The sequence below is a fragment of the Vulpes vulpes genome, chromosome 6 (assembly GCF_048418805.1).
Source record: "Vulpes vulpes isolate BD-2025 chromosome 6, VulVul3, whole genome shotgun sequence".
NCBI lineage: Eukaryota > Metazoa > Chordata > Mammalia > Carnivora > Canidae > Vulpes > Vulpes vulpes.
The window spans coordinates 88,406,625-88,428,756 of NC_132785.1; the positions used below are offsets into that span (position 1 = coordinate 88,406,625).

Consider the following 22,132-nt stretch of genomic DNA (forward strand, 5'->3'; position numbering starts at 1 on the left):
AGAGTGCTCTAAAGGCAAAACCTGCAAGGTCATATAAATGAGGGCTGTAGGATAGGGTTGGGGAAAGAGCAGAACAAGATGTGATTTCAGGTGAAGTGTAGCTTTGGCCTGATCCACATGGGACTCTAAGCTTGAGTCAATGAGGGTGGTTGTTTCTGTCATCCACAGGATTAGAGGATAGGTTGGGGGAGGGTGATATAACTTTCTGGGGCACTGCCTTTTGTTATCCAACGCTAAGGAGAAAGGAAATAGCCAACATTTACAGCAATAATTAATTTTATTAGTCTCTTCAAAGAACCAACTCAGACTTTGTTGATTATCTGTATTGAATGCTTTCTATTTTATTCTGGTCTTACCTTTATTATTCCCTTTCTTCTGTTTTCTTTAGATTCAATTTATTATTTAAAAAATTTCTAGAGATGGTACTTTGATAATTTATTTTCAGTGTTTCTTCCTTTCTAATATATGCATGAAGGCATACTCTACCAAAGCCACTCTTCAGATATATTCCACAGTTTTCAAGTGCATTTTATTTTTTTTTAAAGTTCTTTTTTTTTTTTTTAAGATTTTATTTATTCATGAGAAACACGGCAGGGGCAGGGGGGAGGCAGAGACACAGGCAGAGGGAGAAGCCCGCTTCCTCCAAGGAGCCTGATGTGGGACTCGATCCCGGATCCCGGGATCATAACCTGAGCCAAAGGCAGATGCTCAATTGCTGAGCCACCCAGGCGTCCCTTCAAATGCATTTTAATTATAATTTAGTTCAAAACATTTTGTAATATTGCAACTTCTTTGACCTGTGGGTTATTTAAAAGTGTATTTTGTAATTTCTGTACATTTGGGAATTTATGTTTTCTCTTGACTTTTAGCTTAATTCTACCATGATCTGAGATTTCTCTCTATATGATTTCAGTTTCAAAATTTGTTCAGACTTGTTTTATGTCCAAACATATGGTCAATTTTGGCATATGTTCCATATGCTTGGAAAGAATATGTTGTTTCTGGTGCAGTGTTCTATATATACCAGTTAGGTCAACATTATTAATCATGCTATTCAATTCTTCTATATTTTCACTTTTTTTTTTTACTGCTTTACCATTATTCAAGGAAGTGGTACTTTAATACCTCACCATGATTGTGGAGTTGTTAATTTCTATTCTAGTTCTGTCAATTTTTGCTTTAGCTTTTTCAAGTATATGTTATTAGGAACAAACATCTAGTAATAATGTAATTTTATATCTTCCATGTGAATTGATCCTTTTTTCATCATGAATATCCTTTTTGATTAATAATGCTTCTTAAAGTCAGTTTTGTCTGTGTCTGATATTAATAAATCTGTTTTGAATAGTGTTTGTATATTGTTTGCTATTCTTTGACTTTAAACTTTTCTGAATTCTTGTATTTCATGTATATCTCTTATCAACAGCAGATAGTAGGGTTTTGTTTTCTTTTCCAACAAGCTTTGTCTGTTAATTGTAGTAGTCCATTTAACTTAATGTAATTATATTTAGATTTATATCTATTTTCTTACTATCTTCTATTTATGTCATCTGTTTTTATTTGTGTTCTTTTGCCTCTACTTCTTGCTTACTCCTCACTTGACAGATGTGTCTCAAGTAGAAGAGTGGTGTTGAGTGTCAGTTTCATCTCTCTGAGATTTCCTTCTCTCTGGGATCTAGACAACTCAAGGTGCCTTGGTAGGTCTCTGATACCTTCACAAAAAGGCTCCTTAAATATTTTTTTCAAGGTTTCCTAGTTGTCTTGGGCAAAAAGTTTGGTTTGTAATGATTCTACTATTATTAGAAGTGGAGAATCTTCCAATATTTTTAAGTTTGGAACTTAAAATGTCATGAAATCTTAGTTTAATAGGCACCTTTATGATTTAAAGTATGGAAGTCCTTTAGTATCATGCTGTCTATAAGAGCTATAGCTCTGGTGTCAGACTTCCTGGGTTTGATTTTTCAGGGCTGTCACCTAATAGCTGGATAACCTTGGACTAATTGGTTTTAATGCTCTAATTCCCTCATCTATAAAACAGGGGTAATAATATATTCCAGATTACTGTGATAATTAAATGAATATATGAAAAGCATCTATAATAGTGCCTGGAACAGAGTAAACACTGAATGACTATTAACTATTTTATCAGTGGAATGCCATAAGTCTGAACATTACTGTTAAATAAGAAAGTGTAGGAGGCGTGAGACATACAAATAGAGTAAAAGGCATGGGTCCTTACTCTCAAGAAGCTTCCTGTCTATTTGGGGAGATAGGAAATTAATGGCGAATATAAAGTAATGGCAGGGATTTCCATATGTCACTTTGGAATCAATTTCATTATTCAAAATATGAAGGCATCATGACACAGGGAAAAAGAGAATGTGCTGTGGAGCCAGACAGATTTGGTTTCTGTCACTAACCCATTATGACCTTGGTAAGCTATTTTCCATCTCTGAGTTTTCCCATTTTTAAATAATGGGGTTGATATTGCCTACTACCTAAGGTTGTTTAGAAAGTTAAATCAAATAAGATAATCATTGCAAAGTACCCAGCTGCTAGTAGGGACTCAACAAATGTGTTTTCCTTTCCCCAGCTTTTCTATTGCTAAGTGGACTAAGTACTTTTTATTGCTAGGGTAGGACCCAGAACAGTAATATCAGGGTAGGAAGAATCAGGAATGAGAAGGGTCTCATGGGCAGGTATGGTCAGTAAAGACTTACAGAGAGATAGGATCTAAGTTCCTTTCTTGAAGATAAAGGAGAGCAGTTAGAAAACAGAGAGAAGGGCAAAGTGTGAGCCAAGGCATATGGCTGGAGTGGGGCAACTATGAGCTATAAAATACCTTAGAGTCCTATAAGGCTTTCATGAAAGATCTTGCGCATTTGTCACCCTTTTAAATCCTCAAAACAACTGAGTTTTGCATTGTTGCCTCACTTAGAGCCAAGGGAAATGGTGGCTCAGAGGCTTGCCCAATTGTCACACACCCTAGAAGAGGAAATGGAACTCAATCCTACATCATCTAACTCTAGGCAGACAGACTGGAGGTATGCAGCCTCTGGAATGAAGGCTTGTGGTCAGATGTGATGGGCTTGCAGCCAGGAGTTTCTTGTTTTGAAGTAGCTTGTGTGGTACTGCCAAAGCTCTGTGACAGTACATGTCACATTAGTCTTTTAGGAATGTATTTGGTGGCATTCTGCAAGAGAATGGTGGCAGGAAGACCAATTAGGGGCCCATCGCTGTGGTCTGGGCTGGAGGGGATGGTGACCTCTGAGTCTCAAGGTGCACCTCCAGCTGGGGAGGAATAATGGAAGTAGGTTGACTTGGGCCTGCTTTCTTCTTATTCCTTTGGAATTTGAGATGAATTGCTGAAGGGCTTCTCTTACTGAATTTTCCTCAGAGGAGTCCTGATTCCAGGGGTGGCAGGATCAGGAGACAAAGACAAAAGAAAACAAAGCAAGAAATCTTGCCCTTAAGTTATAGGTAAGAGAAGGGAAAAGGAAGATGTGGAAGGATAGGCAGTATTAGGATCTCCAGATTGCACCTGAATGCAAATCATTTGCCATGAGACCATGCAAAAAAAAAAAAAAAAAAAAAAATGCAAGCCAGACGAACTCCCATTGAAAACACGGAAGTTTCCCAGAAGCAGCAGGCCTAGGCCAAAATTGTGAAGCAGACGTTTGTTTTCACTGGACCCAGTCTACCTATTCTGTACCAATTTCCCTACAATGACATGAATTACTTTTTAAAATCAGGAAAACAATTTTTTTTAAGTTCATTATGTTTAGAAAGACACTATTCTGTGTATTACCACAGTTCATAGTAGAAGACTAGAACAAATGAAGTATTATAGCAGCTGACTCTAATTTCTCCAGATCATAAAGGTGCAGTGAGACATATAAACTTAAAATTGCTTCTACAACGAATAGAATTCTTTCCTTTTATGCTGGCCCCAGCCTACCTGTGCTGTACCCAGTTCCTTTGGCCATGTCCCATGTATTATCTAGCAGTCTCCTCCCCACTCCACTCTCAGGCACAACAGAGGAATACATGTGATACTTTTCTGGTCTTTTCTCTTGGCAGATATATTCCAAAGAATAAAATCAGAATGAAATTCAAGTCACATTAAGATGAAAATGACAGATAATAGCATACAGTGTATGCCAGGGATATGTGCACAGTAGATTCATTCCATCTTCAGCAAGTATTCTAGTGTCTGTTAGGTTCTAGGAACTTTCCTATGTTCTGGGAACACCACAGGGCCTGACTTCCTATGAAGTATAATATCTTTACTGGGAAGACAGAAGATAAGTACACAATAAGCTGATTTTTAGGAGTGAGAAGTACTGTGAAGGCAGTGACCAGTGTGTGTGTGGGGGGGTTGGTTAGTAGGGAAAGTTGCCCTGAAGAACTGAGCTGAGACTTGCGTGACAAGAGGCTGACATGGCAAAATCTGGAGGTTCTGAGCTGGAGGAAAGGAAAGGCAAGGGCCCTGAGGTGGGTTTGAGCCTGATATGTTCCAGGAGCAGAAGGCAGCAGGGCTTGAGGATAGACAGCAGTGCATTTAGTGAGAGGACAGACAGGGCAACAGCCAGATTCTGTGTGGCCCTGAAAGGCTAAGGTGGTGAAAAAAAGGAAGAAAGAAACAAATCATACATAATCCCCACCATCCACAGATGATCACTGTTAACATTTTGTTGTTTTTACTTTCTATCTTTCTTTAAAATATAAATAGCACCACTTTTTCTTCACACTTGTAAAGGAACAGTGATAGGCATAATCTAAAAATGCTTCTACAGTAAACATAATTTAACTGGTTTTGTTATAGAACAGAATATTCTGATTAGTCAAAAATTCTGATGCCAAACTATGGAAAGAGCCCAAATGTCCATCAGCTGATGAATGAATAAAGAAGAGGTGGTGTAAATATATACATATGGCTGAGTAATATTCCATTGTATATATATACCACCTCTTCCTTCCTTCCTGTACTTTCCAATTTCCCTTCAATGACGTGAGTTACTTTTAAAATCTTCAGTTTTGTTTTTAAAAAAGTTTATTATATGTAGAAAGTTGCTATTCTCTACATTACTACTATAGTTCATGTAGGAAAACAACAAATGACATAGATACAGGCCATGTTTTAATTTTTTTCTTTTTTAAAAATAGATTTACCGGAAACTGCCAGGATTTTTACGCACACTTATGGATGCCCTGAGAAAAGACAAAATAGTCTTCCCTAATGATGAAAAGTAAGCTAACGATGAAAAGCTGTCCATCATTACTGTAGCTGGGGATTCTAGAGGGTAAGCAGTGACTGTAAGTCATCAGAGGGTCAAAGCAAGGCCCTGTCAGACATGCGCTATTAAGTCAGCAGAGTGGATCAGAGTAAAGAGCTGGAGCAATTAGTTCTCCAAGTCAGGCAAGCTGGACTTCAAGTTTGAGCATCCTTCACATATTTAGAAACAGATTTTTTTAACTATCATGTGAATTACTGAATGGGTAGATGAGAATTCTTAGATGGGTACTAAACTTTGGGGTAACATGTCCACAAATTTTTAGCATTTGATATTTTCCTCCTGTCTAATTTGATGACTTCACTAATTCAGTACTTTCTCTGAAGTCATAAAAGGAGCTGTAGATTTAGGGTCTATCAGGACCTTTTAAAGGTACTCTGGGGTCTAGCCTAACATTCCTTGGGAATCCCTGACTTCTAGGCCTTATTCCCCATGTAGCCAAAACCCACCCCGCATTCAGCCTATTGACCTAACAGTAAGTCCAAGGACCAGAATTTAGCAAGTCAGCCTCTTGCAGCTGGACAATTTAAGAGTGCCTCCAAATGGGTGGTTGTTATCAGTACTTTATGTTGACACACTCGAGGGCTCTAACCTTCTCAGGAGTAACAGTGAGTCACTGACAGGGTGGATGGGTATCGAATTTAGGAAATATTGTTTGCGATAGCTGCCAGAATGTGGAACAAGTCTTCTTCGTGCTTTCTGAATTATCAAATTAGGAGGTTGATCAGGAAGGTGATTAAAACCTGTTAATTGAGTGTCCATCTGTACATTTATGGGGAAAAGTAAATACATTTTTATCAAGAGTTCTCTTTAGTCCTGTGGTAGTTCTTGTTATTTTTGAGTTGTTTTGTTTCTTTTGTACAGTCTTTTAATTAAAATGTTCCAGATACTATGAAATAAGGATGAATAAGGAAAAAGATGAGGTTCTTTTAACTGCACAAATTCCATGTTTTTAGTATTTTTCTTCATTATTTAAAAAAATAATATAGAAATAAATTTAATTAAGTACTTAATTAAACTGTATAAGTAAAGAGAGATAATCTTGCCTAGAAGACAAAACAGTTACTATATGAAGTTTACTATGTAGAAGTTGTCATTTTTGAGAGAGGAGAGATCTCATATTTTGAGGCAAACCGCATGTTTTGCTAAAGCTTTAACTTAGAAGAAGAGAAATCTCAACATATAATTCTTAAACTGAATGCTTTTCTTCTATTTGTCCCTAGTGTTAAATGCCTGTCTTCTCCCCTTCTCATCATACATGGTGAGGATGACAACACAGTACCTTTGGAGTTTGGAAAAGAGGTAAACTAAGAGCTCAGGGCTCGCTGAGCATACTGTACTTACATCACCATTTTCTCATCTAGCCAGACTTCAATTAGAGCCTACAGGAGGGTCTTAGACGTTATAAGGGATTCTCTACATCCCTAACTAGCCATGCTGCCTGGTGTTACAGTATGCATCAATGTTCTATGCTACTTAGCTTGAAGGAGTGTTTGTGGCAGATTCTGGTTCCTCATCTGAAAGTTTATTTGTGGATCTGCAAGTATAGAGATCTCAGGCTGCTCTGGGACCCTCCCTGTAGTCTCTCTCATGGTGGCTCCAGAAATGGGATGCAGTTTCTTTTCTTTTAAACAAATAGAGTGGGTCCATTGCAGTTCTTATCCCCTTGTAGGGAGGGTGTTGGCAGAAGGATGAGGTTCCACCAGCATTCTGTGTTAGCTGTGGAGTTCCTTAGCGTTAGAGGTAGCCAACCCCAGGATTGGGGGTGGAGTAAGGCTGGGGAGGGGCAGTGGAGAAGGGTCCCCTATCTCTGACGTAATGGGACTAACTCCCCAAGTTGCCTGTTTCTGTACACTTTTAGGAAAATTATTATTTTTAAAGATTTTATTTATTCACGAGAGATAGAGAGAGAGAGAGAGAGGCAGAGACACAGATAGAGGGAGAAGCAAGCTCCTTACAGAGAGCCCGATGTGGGACTTGATCCCTGGACTCTGGGATCACACTCTGAGCTGAAGGCAGATGGTCAACTGCTGAGCCACCCAGGCGTCCCCCCTTTTAGGAAAATTAAACTAGAAAAACACCAGCTTTGATGGTCAGCCTTTGAGTATCTGCCTTTCTGTCCTGTGCAGCTCTATGAAATTGCACACAATGCATATGGGAACAAAGAGAGGGTCAAGATGGTGATCTTTCCTTCTGGTTTCCAGCACAACTTCCTCTGTAGAAACCCTACACTACTAAAAACTGTGAGGTAAGAGCTGCTTTGCTCAATGTGATTATCCTTCTCTTACAGGCAATTAGACACTGAGGGGGGCACTTGATGGGATGAGCACTGGGTGTTATGCTGTATGTTGGCAAATCGAACTCCAATAAAAAATATATATATATACAAAAAAATAAATAAAGGCAATTAGGGCTGTTCTGGCTTACTTAGACCAGAAAGCATGTGAGCTGATCTAGCTCCTTTTTTTGCAGAGATTTCCTGAGCAAGCAGTGGGCATGAGGTCTGACAGTAACGGAAATCTGCAGTGAAGACTTGGTCCAAACACCACCCATGATGCATATTTTTTATGTAAAATTGTACTGGGCTGCTTCGATGAGCTGAAGTCACTGACATTTCTACAAGTCACTTGCCATCTAGTAAGGGAAAGCATGGATGTTGGGCATTATTGAAAGTTCTCATTTAGCTTATCATAGTCTACTTTGGAACAAATGGAAACCTCACTGTAGAGTATCAGAATTTAGTAAAATTTGGATCCCACTGAAAAATGTGTGGTTACCAAACATGCTAGGGACATTTGTGAATAAAGTCTTGGTTGGGTCTTAACAGTATGGTGCACTAATGTAGTTAAGTAGTTTGTGTTTCAGCTAATTTAAATGGTATTGAAAAGTTCCAAGTATTTTCTAGCTTTTTGAATAGCACTGAAGAAAGTCCTAGCATGCTACTCAATCAGCCATCAAATAACGAGTTTTGGCACTCATGTAGCCCTTGTAAAGTGACACTTTATTTTTAGCCCTAAATACAGTCACATACTTTCCAGAAATTCTTAATTAGGTTATGAGCTGACAAAACAAAACAAAATCAAAGAATGTTGTAAAAGTGTTTAAATCCAGTAAGAAGTTTTTTTTGTTGTTGTTGTTATTGTTTTCTAGAGACATTTTACAACTTACTTTCCATTGGCTTTGTTCACCCCATTGCTAGATTCATTGGATAGGGAAATCTTGAGATCTGAAGGCTCCATGTTCCAGATGTCCCTGGCATATTCCTTAATTGTTCGGTCACTAGAGAACTTCCCTGCGGCAGCTATGTTTTTGAGTACCATTGTGTTCCAGGCCTTTGGATTCTGTAAACAACACATACATACATGGCCCATGGCCTGAGTGCCTGTTGAACTTTATGACGAACGCTAGGCCAAGCATATCCAAGCACATTTCATGGGGAGAATGAGAGGAGTAAGATGTAGTGAATCATAAATACATTTGTTTCACAGTTGAGAGCAAGATAGGTCAGGTCATGCTTTTCTCCTACTTAGAGTATATTTGTCTTAATAATGAAAAAATGGTATTTTTCATTTTAAGAGAAACCATGGATGTAAATCCCCTAATTTGTAATTGTTGCTATGGTTACAATATTTTGGCATGCAAGCCTTATTTCCCATGCTTTACTTTTTATTTCACCTCCTTTTCAACTGGGGGGGGGGGGGGAAGGAAGGGCTAACATTCATTGTCTGCTGGATGCTGTGTCAGGAGAGTTAACCTGTGGCTTACATCATATTTGAAAAGCACTGCTCTAGAATGGTAGCTATTGTGCAGGCAAATAATGTAATGGGACAGTTTACTGACCTACTTCTCTTTTCTTCTTCTTCCTGAAGGTAGATGCCCCAATTGATTTACACTGAATCCCAAATACCCCATTGGGGTTTTAAAACAGGATCAATTAAAGCCTTATACTTAATAAAATATATAATATCTGAATTTTATAATTTTTATGTAAAAGAATATAAGAAACTATTTATTTTATAACCTCATGATTTTGTAAAGAACTTTAAAAGTTAATTAAAAATGACCAGAACAGGGGTACCTGGGTGGCACAATCAGTTAAGTGTCTAACTCTTGGTTTTGGCTCATGTCATGATTTCAGGGTTGTGAGTTCAAGCCCCGCATCTGGCTCTACGCTCAGCTCATAGTCTGCTTGAATTTCTCACTCCCTCTCCTTCTGTCCCTCTACCTGCCCCTTGCCCTGCTGTGCTCTCTCTCAAATAAATCAATAAATTTGAAAGAAAAAGACTAGAATATTACTCAAAGCTAAATGAGTAATAAATTTTTTTTTAATAAAAGAAGTTTAATTTATAAGCATCTTAAGATAACTTGGTAAAAAACGAATGAGGCTCACAATTACAAAGATTTTGCTCATATGCAAACTGCCAGTCCATTTAAATTTGGCATAACTGATCTGGTTAATGTGGTAATTTTTTTTAACATAATTTAGTTTGAAGGATGAATGATGTATTTATGCCCTTGACAAAGGGGATAAGTATGGTATTGTGATTAAGAAAATATATTTCCAAAAAATAAGCAATTATTTTTTAGCAATGCATTATAAACATTTAAGAGAAAAACCAAAACTATGATTATCCTATAAGGTATTGCAACACGGAATCTAACACTAGTTTATTCAGACTTTGAAAATTTACTAAATAAGAGGAGAATAAAAACTTCCTTTTCTTTACTTTCTTTAGCTATTTAAATGGATAATGAATAGGCTTCCCAATATGTTTCTAAACCTGACAATATGATAATTGTTATGAGTAAAAACTTCAGATTTGCCCTAATGAACAAGAAAGAATGAGCCAAATGCTGGGCTTTGAGATGGGCATCTCTGGATTTGGGCCATAACATTACCAAAAGGGATCTACTGTGAAAAACTGACATTCACATTTGTCCTTGCCCTTGTTCATATTTTCCTTTCCTGCTCTATTTATACTTCCTGTCCTCTGTAGACATTCCATACACAAGCAGGAGTTGAGATCAAGAGGAAAGAGGTAGAGTTGGCCATTTTCTTCGTCTTTGAGTTCTTGGAAGCAAGTAGTGAGCCACTCAGCTTAACTTGGGTACTGCCCCTCCTTGCTGATGGTTATTAACTTGAGTTTACTCTGGGCTATACATTTTTGGGGGACTGGATATGATTCTACCAGAAGATAAGGTCTGTAAAGCAGCATGGGCCTTGACAGATCCCATTTTAAAACCCCTTTGGGACCTGTGGGATGACTATAGGAACTACCTGGTCACCTGTTTTGGGAAAGGGATAGAGAGAAATGTTAGTGAATCATGTTTTAGTTGGAAGTAGGTACTCATGTGTCCAAAGGGTGTGAAGATTTTATGGAACCCTGCTATTCTGCTGTAGAATGGCTTTTGAATTGGAGGGCAAAAATCGAGACTACTAGGGGCAAGGGCAATCATGCCCAGAAAGCTCAAGGTATCAACCTCAAGAAAACCATCCTGGAGTCCTGGAACAGAACCAGCCTCCTTCTGTATCCTGTATCCATCCCGCTGTAGTGCCTGCAATTACTTAAAAGTCTTTCTCATCAGAGATGGTCAACCTTTCCATATTTATTAGCATTTACTAAATGTTCCTGGAGGGCTGGGCTATTATTTAATGAAGATGCATAACCTTGCATGTGAAGGGTTACTCACATGGCTCTAGGTTTTTAAAAAATTTTTTTTATTTTTATTTTTTAGTAAAGCACATTCTTTCTTGGTTCCTTTCTTTTCCTTAAGTTCAAATAAGAAAGCTCCCTTCTCTATCTACATCTATATTCTATATGTAGCCTCACTCTGGGTAGTCCAGGAAAGGCACTATTTTTGCAATTTTCATAGAATAGGGTCAGTCCTTATCCTAATTAACTGAGGCTCAGCCTGAGAATTATCTTAGCAAGTTTTCAAATATGATGGTGATCCTCCCTACTGCCAGAATCTCTCAGAGAGGGGCTGGCATCTGTATTTTGGAGAAGCTGCTTTGGTGATTCTGATGTATGCTTTTGGTGAAGGACCCCAGCATAGTGCCTCCCACAGAGAACTGTCAAAGCCTGTCAAATAAATGAGTAAGTAAAATGAATATTTAATTTGATTTTATAGACTTAGCTTTCAGGGCATGCCTGCTACAGGGTAGACACTCAATAAATACTGAATTGTGATTTTTTAAACTTGGATATTAAAAAATTTACAAATGCTACTTAGATGTCAAATCCCAGCCTCTGTCTGAATTTGGGAAAAGTCAAGTTTGATATGAATATCCTAGACAGTTGCCTCATTTCTCTTTTTGGATTAACGGGGCTCTGTTATTTAGATTTAATAAAAAGAAACAAAAATTTTAATTAACCGAAGTAAACTGGTTTCTTTTATAGGTCTCAGCAGTGTACTCACCATGTACAGCTGGCTGACTTTTTCTTGACACTTGACATAGGCTTCATAGTCTGCGAAGACTTTAAACCTGTATTTTATAATTGGAAGGAAAAAAACAAAACAACAAAAACTTCATTAAAATATGTGTGCTAAGATTCCACTTAAAATTCTCTTTTGCTTTTTTTATTTTTTAATTATTTTTTTAAAGATTTTATTTATTCATTCATAAGAGACACAGAGAGAGTGAGAGGCAGAGACACAGGCAGAGGGAGAAGCAGAAGCAGGCTCCATGCAGGGAGCCCGATGCGGGACTTGATCCCGGGACTCCAGAATCACATCCTGGGGCTGAAGGCAGGCGCCAAACCGCTGAGCCACCCAGGGATCCCTTGCTTCTTTTTTAAAAAGACTTATTTATTTGAGAGAGAGAACATGGGCATGAGATGAAGGAGGGGCAGAGTGGGAGGCAGAGAGAGAGGGAAAGAGAGCTCCATGCTGAGCATGGAGCCTGATGTGGGGCTCGATGTCATGACCCTGAGACCACGATCTGAGCCAAAACCAAGAGTCGGATACTTAACTGAGCCACCCAGGGGGCGCACTCCCCCTCCCCCAAATTCTCTTTTGCTTAACGTCAGGCATGACTGGTTTACCAAACTTAAATTTCTATTTACAAGAATTTTAACCATCCCTCAACCTTTATATGGTTCTTCCCACATGTAAGAATGTCAACATATGGATTTATCTGAAAGCTGGGTATACCAGTGGAAAGAGAAAAATAATACCATATTTATGGGTCTTGTTCTTAACCTTCCTAGCATAGTTAGAATATCTAATTTTTCCTTCCACATGTAGGTTAGCTTCTCAGATCACACATCTATGCTAGTTATACAGATGTGTTGTAGTTGGTTTAAGATGTTCTTATCCCCTTTTCATGGCCCAAATAGCACCATCTTCTTGGGGGAACTCACCTGTCATGATAAAATAGCATATTGATTAAATCTTTGAAGAGGTCAGGCTGCTTGGGAGAGAAGAAGCCATTGTCAATTTGATCAATGGCCAGCTTCAGCTCTGGAAGTGCTTCATAATATTCTTTTGCGTCATACCTGTGGGGGTGATAAGAAAAAGGTTCTGTTAGTGTGTGTGGTTAACAATACACTAGACAGGCACCTTCCAGGGAAAATGGCAGAGTAGGAGGACTCTAAGCTCATCTCGTCTCAAAGATACAGCTAGATAACCCTCACATCAGTGTAAATAGCTGAGAAAATGATCTGAAGACTGACAGAACAAACTCTTCACAGCTAAACATAGAGAAGTCACATCAAAGAGGATGGGAAGGACAGAGATGTGGTTGGGAGCTAAAGTGACCCATGGGACTATCCTCAAGAGGGAGGGATGCCATGGGCATGGAAAGGGGAGAGAAACAAATTCTCACACTAGGGAGCCCACATGGGAAGGACAAATCCCCATAAGATTTTTCTCTAAAAACAAGAGGGGTTGAATTTTGTGAATTTTTACAATCAGCGGAGCTTACCACCTGGGGCTTTAAAAATCAGCAGGCTTGGCTCTGGGAGAGTGAGGACAGCAACAGGAAACCAAGTTCCTGCACAGCAAGGGTGCCCCATGGGGATATAGTATGGAAGCAGCAGTTTAAAAAACACCTGGGCTATACTAGAGGGAGATTTGTTTACTAATGTCAGAGCATGTGCTAAATGGACAGGGATCTTCTGGAGACTTCTCCAGGAATAAAGGAGCTGGTGGGCACTATTTCCTTTCCTTGATCCCTAGCCTATCCGCATGGACACCTGTGGGAACAAGTGCAATGCCAACACTCGCTACCTAACTTGCTAACAGTGCACCCAGCCCCCTGGTTCTCCTGCAGATATGCCCTACCAGTCAGCCCTCTGCCCTAGGTCCTTTTACACAGCAGACCTTTGCAAACCTTGTTGGCACTGTCCACCCTGCCTCTGTGTTCTCCTGTGGTCCTGCCCCTTACAATATGCTCTTGGCTGGAGCCCACAAGGGGTGCCACAAGTCTGCAAGCAGACCCAACAGGGGCCAGCATCAAAGTGAATTTGGTCCCCAGGGAGAGGGAAAGATAACCATATACAACAATCAGATTGCAGCCCCAGCAGTGGGCTGGGGCAGACAGCTGGTCTGATTGCAAGCCCTGCCCACCAATGAAAGCTCAGGGGATGATACAGGGAGAATGCACTGCAGTTTGGTGTGACTACAGCTCTGGCAAATGCCTGGTCTGACTCCACTCAAGTCCAAGGCAGCCCCAACTTGGCTCATGACACAAGGACCAAACCATGCCACAACAGGCAAAGAACCATTGCAGACAATTGGACTGAAGGAAAAAAATGGCTCAGCTACAATAGCAGGCAGGGCGCATGCAGCATGCATAGCACCAGGTTCTGGTGAACAGAGGATGATGCACCACTAGAGGGCACTACAGGACCTCTTATTCATAAGGCCACTGCTTTCAAGAACAGATGTAGCCGACTTTCCTAACACATAGAAACAGACATAGAAAGTTAGACAAAGTGAAGGACAGAGGAAATGTCCCAAAGGAAAGAACAGGACAAAATCATAGCAAGAGACCTAAGCAAAATGGAAATAAGTAATATGCTTGATAGAGATTTTAAAGTAACAGTCTTAAGATACTCATGGGAGTTGAAAAAAGAGTAAAGGACCTTAATGAGACCCTTAATAAAGAGAAAACATAAAAAAGAACCAGAGATTAAGAACTTAATAACTGAAATTAAAAATACACTAGGTGGAATAAATAGTAGAATAAAGAAGCAGAAGGGATTAGCTACCTGGAGGAAGAGTAATGGAAAACAATCATGTTGAAAAAGAAAGAAAAAGAATAATAAAAAATGAAAATAGATTTAGGGAATTCAGCAACACCAACAAGTGTAATAACACTGATATTATGGGATCCCAGAAGAAGAAGAGAAAGAAAAGGGGGCGGAAAATTTATTTGAAGAAATAATAGCTGAAAACTTCTCAAATCTGGTGAAGGAAATAGAAATCTGGATCTAAGATTTGGAATCAATACTAGGAGATCCACCCCAAGACACATAGTAATTAAAATGGCAAAAGGTAGTGATAAAGAGAGAATTTTAAAAGCAGCAAGAGAAAAGAAAACAGTTATATACAAGGGAAATGCCTAAGGCTATGAGCTGATTTTTCAGCAGAAACTATACAGGTCAGAAGAAAGTGGCATGATATATTCAAAGTGCTAAAAGAAAAAAAAATGCAGCCAAGAATATCATTCATAATAGAAGGAGAGATGAAGAGTTTTCCAGACAAACTAAAATTAAAGGAATTTATGACTACTAAACCAACCCTACAAGAAATGTTAAAAATAATTGAGTGGAAAGGAAAGACTAAGTAGGAGTAAGAAAAGGAGGAAGCACAAAAGCAGTAAAAAAAAATCAGTCATGGGATCCCTGGGTGGCGCAGCGGTTTGGCGCCTGCCTTTGGCCCAGGGTGCGATCCTGGAGACCTGGGATTGAATCCCACATCGGGCTCCCGGTGCATGGAGCCTGCTTCTCCCTCTGCCTGTGTCTCTGCCTCTCTCTTCTCTCTCTCTCTCTCTCTCTCTGTGACTATCATAAATAAATAAATTTTAAAAAAAGTTAAAAATCAGTCATGGGATCCACAAAATGAAAAGATGTAAAGTATGACACTATATACCTAAAATGTGTATGTCGGGGGGGGGGGGTGGGGTGGGGAGTAAAGAATGGGTTCAAATTTAAGCGACCATCAACTTAGTAGAGACTGCTAAATGTAGATGTTATATACAAACCTAATGCTAACCACAAATCAAAAACCAGTAATAGATATTTAAGAAGAAAAAGGAACCCAACATAACACTAAAGAAAGCCAACAAAACCATGAGAGGAGAGAATAGGAGAAGAAAGGACTAGAGAACTGTAAAAACAGCCATAAAACAAGTAACAAAATGGCAATATGTACATACCTATCAACAATTACTTTGAATGTAAATAGACTAATTGTTCAAAACAAAAGACCTAGGCTGATGGAATGGATAAAAAAGCAAGACCTAGGGATGCCTGGGTAGCTCAGCAGTTGAGCCTCTGCCTTCAGCTCAGGACTTGATCCCCAGTCTGGGGATGGAGTCCTACATCGGGCTCTCTGCAAGGAGCTTACTTCTCCCTCTGCCTAGGTCTTTGCCTCTCTGTGTCTCTCAAGAATAAATAAAATCTTTAAAAAAAAAAAACAAAAAAAACCTAAGACCTAGCTATATGCTCCCTACAACGGGTGTGCTTTGGACATAAAGACACATGCCGGTTAAAAGTGAAAAGAGGGGGAAAAACGTTCATTATATAAATGGAAATGAAAAGAAAGGCAGGGTAGCAGTAATGATATTGGACAAAATAGACTTTAAAACAGTCTGTAAGAGACAGACTACATAATCATGGGAACAACTGAAAGATAAAATAATTGTAAACATTTATGCACTCAACATGGGAGCTCCCAAATACATAAAGCAGCTATTAACAAATGAAGTAATAGTAGTCCAATCATAGTATAGGACTATAACCCCCCCATTTACATCAATGGATAGATCATACACACAGAAAATCAATAAGGAAACTGGCTTTGAATGACACATTGAACCAGATTGGATCTAACAGATATATTCAGAACATTCCCTACTACAACAGCAGAATACACATTTTGTTCAAATGGACACATAACATTCTCTAGAATGGATCACATGTTAGGCTATAAGATAAGTCTCAATAAATTAAAAAAGATTAAAGTCATACCATGCATCTTTTCCAACTACAACACTTTGAAATTAGATATCAACCACAAAAAAATCTGGAAAGAGCAAAAATATACGAACTTAAATAACATGCTACTAAACAATGAATGGGTCAACCAAGAAATCAAAGAGAAAATTAAAAAATACATGGAGGCAAATGAAAATGAAAACACAGTGGTATAAAATCTTTGCGATGAAGTAAAAGCTGTTCTAAGAGGAAAGTTTAAAGCAATACAGGCCAATCTCAAGAAGCAAGAAAAATCTCAAATAAACAACCTAACCTTACACCTAGAGGAGCTAGAAAAAGAAAAACAAGCAAAACCCCAAGTCAGTAGAAGTAAGGATATAATCAAGAGGAGAGCAGAAATAAATAATATAAAAACTAAAAAAAAAAAAAAAAAAAAACCCCAATAAAACAGAGCAATGAAACCAGGAGTTGGTTCTTTGAAAACATCAACAAAATTGATAAACCTTTATTCAGACTCATTAAAAAAAAGAGAGAGAGAGATGACTCAGATAAACAAAATCAGAAATAAGAGAAGTACAACAGATCAGTAGTGAAACTGACTCAGTAATCAAAAGACTCCCAATAAACAAAAGTCCAGGACCAGACAACTTCACAGGTGATTTCTACCAAACATTTAAAATACCTATTCTTCTCAAACCATTCCAAAAAATGGAAAAGGAAGAAAACCTTCCAAATTCATTCTATGAGGCCAGCATTACCCTGATACCAAACCTGATGAACACACTATAAAAAAAGAACTACAGGCCAATATCTCTAATGAACACAGATGCAAAAATCCTCAACAAAATATTGGTGAAGTGTGTCCAACACTACATCAAAAAAACTATTCACCACAATCAAGTGGGATTTATTCCTGAGATGCAAGCAAGGGTGGTTGAATATTCACAAATCAATCAATCTGATATATCGAAACAAGAAGAGAAAAGATAAGAACCAGATGGTCATTTCAATAGATGCAGAAAAATCATTTGATGAATAACACGATCCATTCATGATAAAAGCTCTCAACAGAGTAGGTGTAGAGAGAACATGCTTCTACATAATGGAAGCCATATATGAAAAACCAATAGCTAACATAATACTTAATGGGGAAAAACTGAGCTTTTCCCTTAAGGTCAGGAAGAAAAGAATGTCCGCTCTCACCACTTTTATTCAGCATCACTGGAAAGCACAGCAATCACACAACAACAACAGCAACAAAAATAAAAGGCATCCAAATCGGGAAGGAAGAAGTAAAACTTTCACTATTTGCAGATGACATGATACTATATATAGAAAACCCTAAAGATTCCACCAAAAACCTACGAGAACTGACAAACTCAGTAAGAGCACAGGATACAAAAATCAATATATATAATTCTTTCATTTCTATACTAATAATGAAGCAACAGAACAAGAAATTTTTAAAAAAATTCCACTTACAATTACACCAAAAATAATAAAATACATAAACTTAACCAAGGAGTGAAAGATCTGTACTCTGAAAGCTAAAACACTGATGAAAGAAATTGAAGATGACACAAGAAACAGAAAGACATTCCATGGGTACGGGTCTGAAGAACAAATACTGTTAAAATGTCCATACTACACAAGTAATCTACACATTCAATGCAATCCCTATCAAAATATCAACAGCATTTTTCTTTCTTTTATTTTTTAAAATTTATTTATTTATTCATGAGAGACACAGAGAGAGAGGCACAGACACAGGCAGAAGGAGAAGCAGGCTCCATGTAGGGAGCCCGACATGGGACTCAATCCTGGGTCTCCAGGATCACGCCTTGGGCCAAGGGCGGCGCTAAACCGCTGGGCCACCCAGGCTGCCCTCAACAGCATTTTTCATGGAACTAAAATAATAATCCTAAAATTTGTGTGAAACCAGAAAAGACTCTGAATAGCCAAAGCAATCTTAAAAAATAACAAAACAAGAGGTATCACAGTTCCAGATTTCAAAATATACTACATAGCTGTAGTAATCAAAACACTATATGGTACTGGCACAGAAAGAGACACATAGATCACAATTATATGGTCAATTAATCTTAGACAAAGGATGCAAGAATATGTAATGGGAAAAAAAATCTCTTCAACAAATAATGTTGGGAAAACTGGTCAGCTACAAGCAAAAGAATGAAACTAGACCACTTTCTTCCACAAAAGTAAACTCAAAACAGATTAAGGACCTAAATGTGAGATCCAAAACCATAAAAGTCCTAGAAGAGAGTGCAGGCAGTAATTTCTCTGACATGGGACATAGTAACATTCTCTTATTTATGTCTCCTGAAGCAAGGGAAACAAAAGCAAAAATAAACTTGGGACTACATCAAAATAAAAAGCTTTTGTACAGCAAAGGAAACAATAAAATTATAAGTCAACCTATACTGGATAGGAGAAGATTTTTGCAAATGACTTATCTGAGAAAGGGTTAGTATTGAAAATATATAAAGACTTGTACAACTGAACACCAAAAAGACAAATAATCCAATTAAATATGGAATGAAGACATTAACAGACATTTCTCCAAAGAAGACATACAGATGGCCAACAGACACACGAAAAGACACTCAACATCGCTCTTCATCAAGGAAATGCAAATCAAAACCACAACAAGATATCATCTTGCACCTGTCAGAATGGCTAAAATAAAAACTCTAAGAAACAACAAGTGTCACCAAGGATGTGGAGAAACTCTCATGCATGGCTGGTAAGAATGCAAACTGGTGCAGCCACTGTTAAAAACAGTATGGAGGTTCCTCAAAAATAAAAAATAGAGCTACTATATGATTCAGTAATTCCACTACTGAGTATTTACCCAAAAGAATATGAAAACCCAAATTCAAAGGCATACATCCCTTTGATGTAGCATCATCAAATAATTGCAGCGATATTTACAATAGTCAAATTACGGAAGCAGCCTCAGTGTCCACTGATAAATGAGTGGATAAACAAATAGTATATATACACAATGGAGTATTACTCAACCATAAAAAGAATGAAATCTTGCCATTTGTAACATGGATGGATCTAGAGAATATAATGCTAAGTGAAATAAGTCAGTCAGAGAAAGACAAATACTATATGATTTCACTCATATGTAAAACTAAAAGAAACAAAGCAAATGAATTAAGAAAAAAAAAAGAGAAAAACCAAAAACAGACTCTTAACTATGTAGGGAACAAACTGATGGTTACCAGAGGGGAGGTGGGTAGGAGGATGGGTTAAATAGGTGATGGGGATTAAGGAGGGCACTTGCCATGATGAGTATCAGGTGATACACAGAATTGTTTAATTCTGATTAACACTGTAATCTGATACACTGATACACTGTATTGCACACCTGAAACTAATGTAGCACTAACTTAACTATACTGGAATTCACAAACAGAACAAAACAATACCCTAGATGCTACATTAGCTGTGAAAAATGCACTCAGAAAAATTAGTATTTACAGAAGCCATTATTATCATAGAGTTCAACAGGAGTATAATATTTGACTAGATCTGGAAAAATTTTCCTCCCTAAATTTGATTAGTTCCTTCTAACTGAAGACCCAAAAGACAGTAAATAATAAAAATAATCCAATCTGGTAAAATACAGTAAAATTCATTTCAAAAGGATTTTATGGCCCTAAGCAGATATTATGTTAAGTGGACCAGTTGCGTTTTGGACTCACAAATCCCCAAATTTGTTCCTTAGTGGAAATTTACTTCTAAAGTCAAGGTAGTAGTCAAGGAGGTAGTAAGCAAGTATATTCAACATCCTCCAAATTTTTTGATCCCCATAGTTCCTTTGGGCAGAGCTCCTTATTTGTTTGAATTCAGATTAATAAACTTATCTAGATATTAACTGAAACAAGTACTCATGGGTGCTTCTGTACATCCAGACCGATCCTCTATCACATTTGGGTCCATCTCTCTGAAATCTTAAAAGAACACTAGATGGTTTAAGTTATAGGCAAAAACAAACTAGCAACTGGTTCATCTTTGGATCCAAGTCACAATCCTAGATGCAGAGAAGTGACAGCTCCCAAAGGCTGGCTCTACAATGGCTGATAACAAATGGCATTGACTTCATGTACCTGTGCCTAAACTCCTTTCACATGCACTTGCTAGGTTTAATCAAACTAAGCTGTGAGGAGGCTGCCCTGGTGCAGGGGAGATGTTCTGTGGCCACATTTCATGTGACCCAGCCTCAGTGGGATACCTGGGTGGGCAGGCATTCTCCTGGGGGTGCAGGGCACCTGCTTGATGAAGAGGAGCTGCTCTCTTACCCTTTCTTGTCCAAAGTAGCCACATCATCTACTCTCATGCCAAAGATGAACAGGTTCTCTTCCCCAGCTTCCTCTGCCATTTCCACGTTGGCTCCATCCATGGTCCCGATGGTCAAGGCCCCATTCAGCATGAATTTCATATTGCCTGTTCCTGAGGCTTCAGTGCCTGCCGTGGAAATCTGCTCCGACAGGTCTGTAGCTGGAATGACTGGCAAGCAAGGCATATTAAAATCAGTGATTCTGCCTCTTTTAGATCTGCTTGTATTGTATCCGAGTACTTATCTAGCTGGCCTGTGTAGATCATGAAAGTAGTCCATGTACATCAAGACAACATTCATATGGTATTGAAGGATGGATCTTACTCTTCCCCTTGACTCAGGCAACTGCTTTTGTCCATTTTTTGATGTGCTCTCTGGGTGGTTAACTAACCACAGTGCTAACTAACTATATGCTTATACTACTTTCTTGGTCTGTAAACTAGAGAGCACCTATTGCTTTCTGCTGTAAAAGTTGACACTATGTTTCTCTTCTTCCAACTTGTGTTATGGTTTTATTTTTATTTCTTCTGCTTTATAACTTTATAAAATATATTGAAACTTCTCTTTTTGATTTTTAAAATTCAGTTTCTTCTGATCCTTCCTTTATGATCTGAGGAAATTGGATTGTCTGCATTCCTTCTACCCTTCCATCTCTCACCTTTCCATCTTCCCCACTTTCACGGCAGGGAAATATGCCCAGTGCACCTGAGGTGTGAGGTGTGCCTGGGGCTAGACACCAAGCTTCTGACCTTTCAGCCTAATTTACACACAAATTAATGCTGCCAGAAGGCCCCTTTCTCCCTCTTTGACTTCAAAGTTCAGAGCCAATTCTCTGTTCCGCTTTGAAGGCTTATTTGTGGATTAGATATATCTTCATTTGCATCGGTAGGAACCTGGCTCTTTTCTCTTTAGGCATACAGTCTTAAATAGTAACATCAGAAGACCCAAAAATATCTCAAAAAAGAGAAAGGTCTGTTTTCAATTTGGGACTTGGGTGAATGCACAGTTGGCATTTGCATGTGGATGGTGCTTTGTAAGCACATGATGCAAATAAGCGAAAAGAGCAGCAGAGAAAGAGATGTTGGCTTTTTGCCAGTCTCACTGTCCCCGTGTGGGAACTCTATGCATGATCAGTGCCCATCTAAGCACATCTAAGCCTCATGCTTGGCAGCCTGACATCTGTCCTCATTCCCTGTTGCCACGTGAACAAATGATAGCCCTTCTTCATTCCATGAAGTGGCCAGAAGTATATCGGGGGCTGGGGAATTGGTGTTCTGTTGCAAGACTGGAGCTGGGAATGGAAG

The 22,132-nt window shown here is 38.5% G+C and overlaps 2 protein-coding genes across 3 annotated transcripts in view; one reads left to right on the forward strand and one right to left on the reverse strand.

The window, feature by feature from the left end:
• The window catches only part of ABHD12B (abhydrolase domain containing 12B), a 29,466-nt gene extending 21,348 nt beyond the window's left edge, over nt 1–8,118 (forward strand). The window contains exons 10-13 of the mRNA XM_072761539.1: nt 5,167–5,249; nt 6,518–6,596; nt 7,424–7,542; nt 7,767–8,118. Of these exons, the coding sequence (XP_072617640.1) occupies nt 5,167–5,249; nt 6,518–6,596; nt 7,424–7,542; nt 7,767–7,794 (309 nt within the window). The 3' untranslated portion in view covers nt 7,795–8,118. The remainder of the gene's footprint in view (nt 1–5,166; nt 5,250–6,517; nt 6,597–7,423; nt 7,543–7,766) is intronic.
• A 158-nt stretch (nt 8,119–8,276) lies between these two features.
• Nucleotides 8,277–22,132, reverse strand: part of PYGL (glycogen phosphorylase L) — a 42,585-nt gene continuing 28,729 nt past the window's right edge. For both annotated transcript variants that reach the window (XM_026000716.2, XM_072761538.1), the window contains exons 17-20: nt 20,791–20,998; nt 12,659–12,793; nt 11,715–11,781; nt 8,277–8,635 (exon numbers count right to left, since the gene is read on the reverse strand). In XM_026000716.2, the coding sequence (XP_025856501.2) occupies nt 8,459–8,635; nt 11,715–11,781; nt 12,659–12,793; nt 20,791–20,998 (587 nt within the window). In that variant the 3' untranslated portion in view covers nt 8,277–8,458. The remainder of the gene's footprint in view (nt 8,636–11,714; nt 11,782–12,658; nt 12,794–20,790; nt 20,999–22,132) is intronic.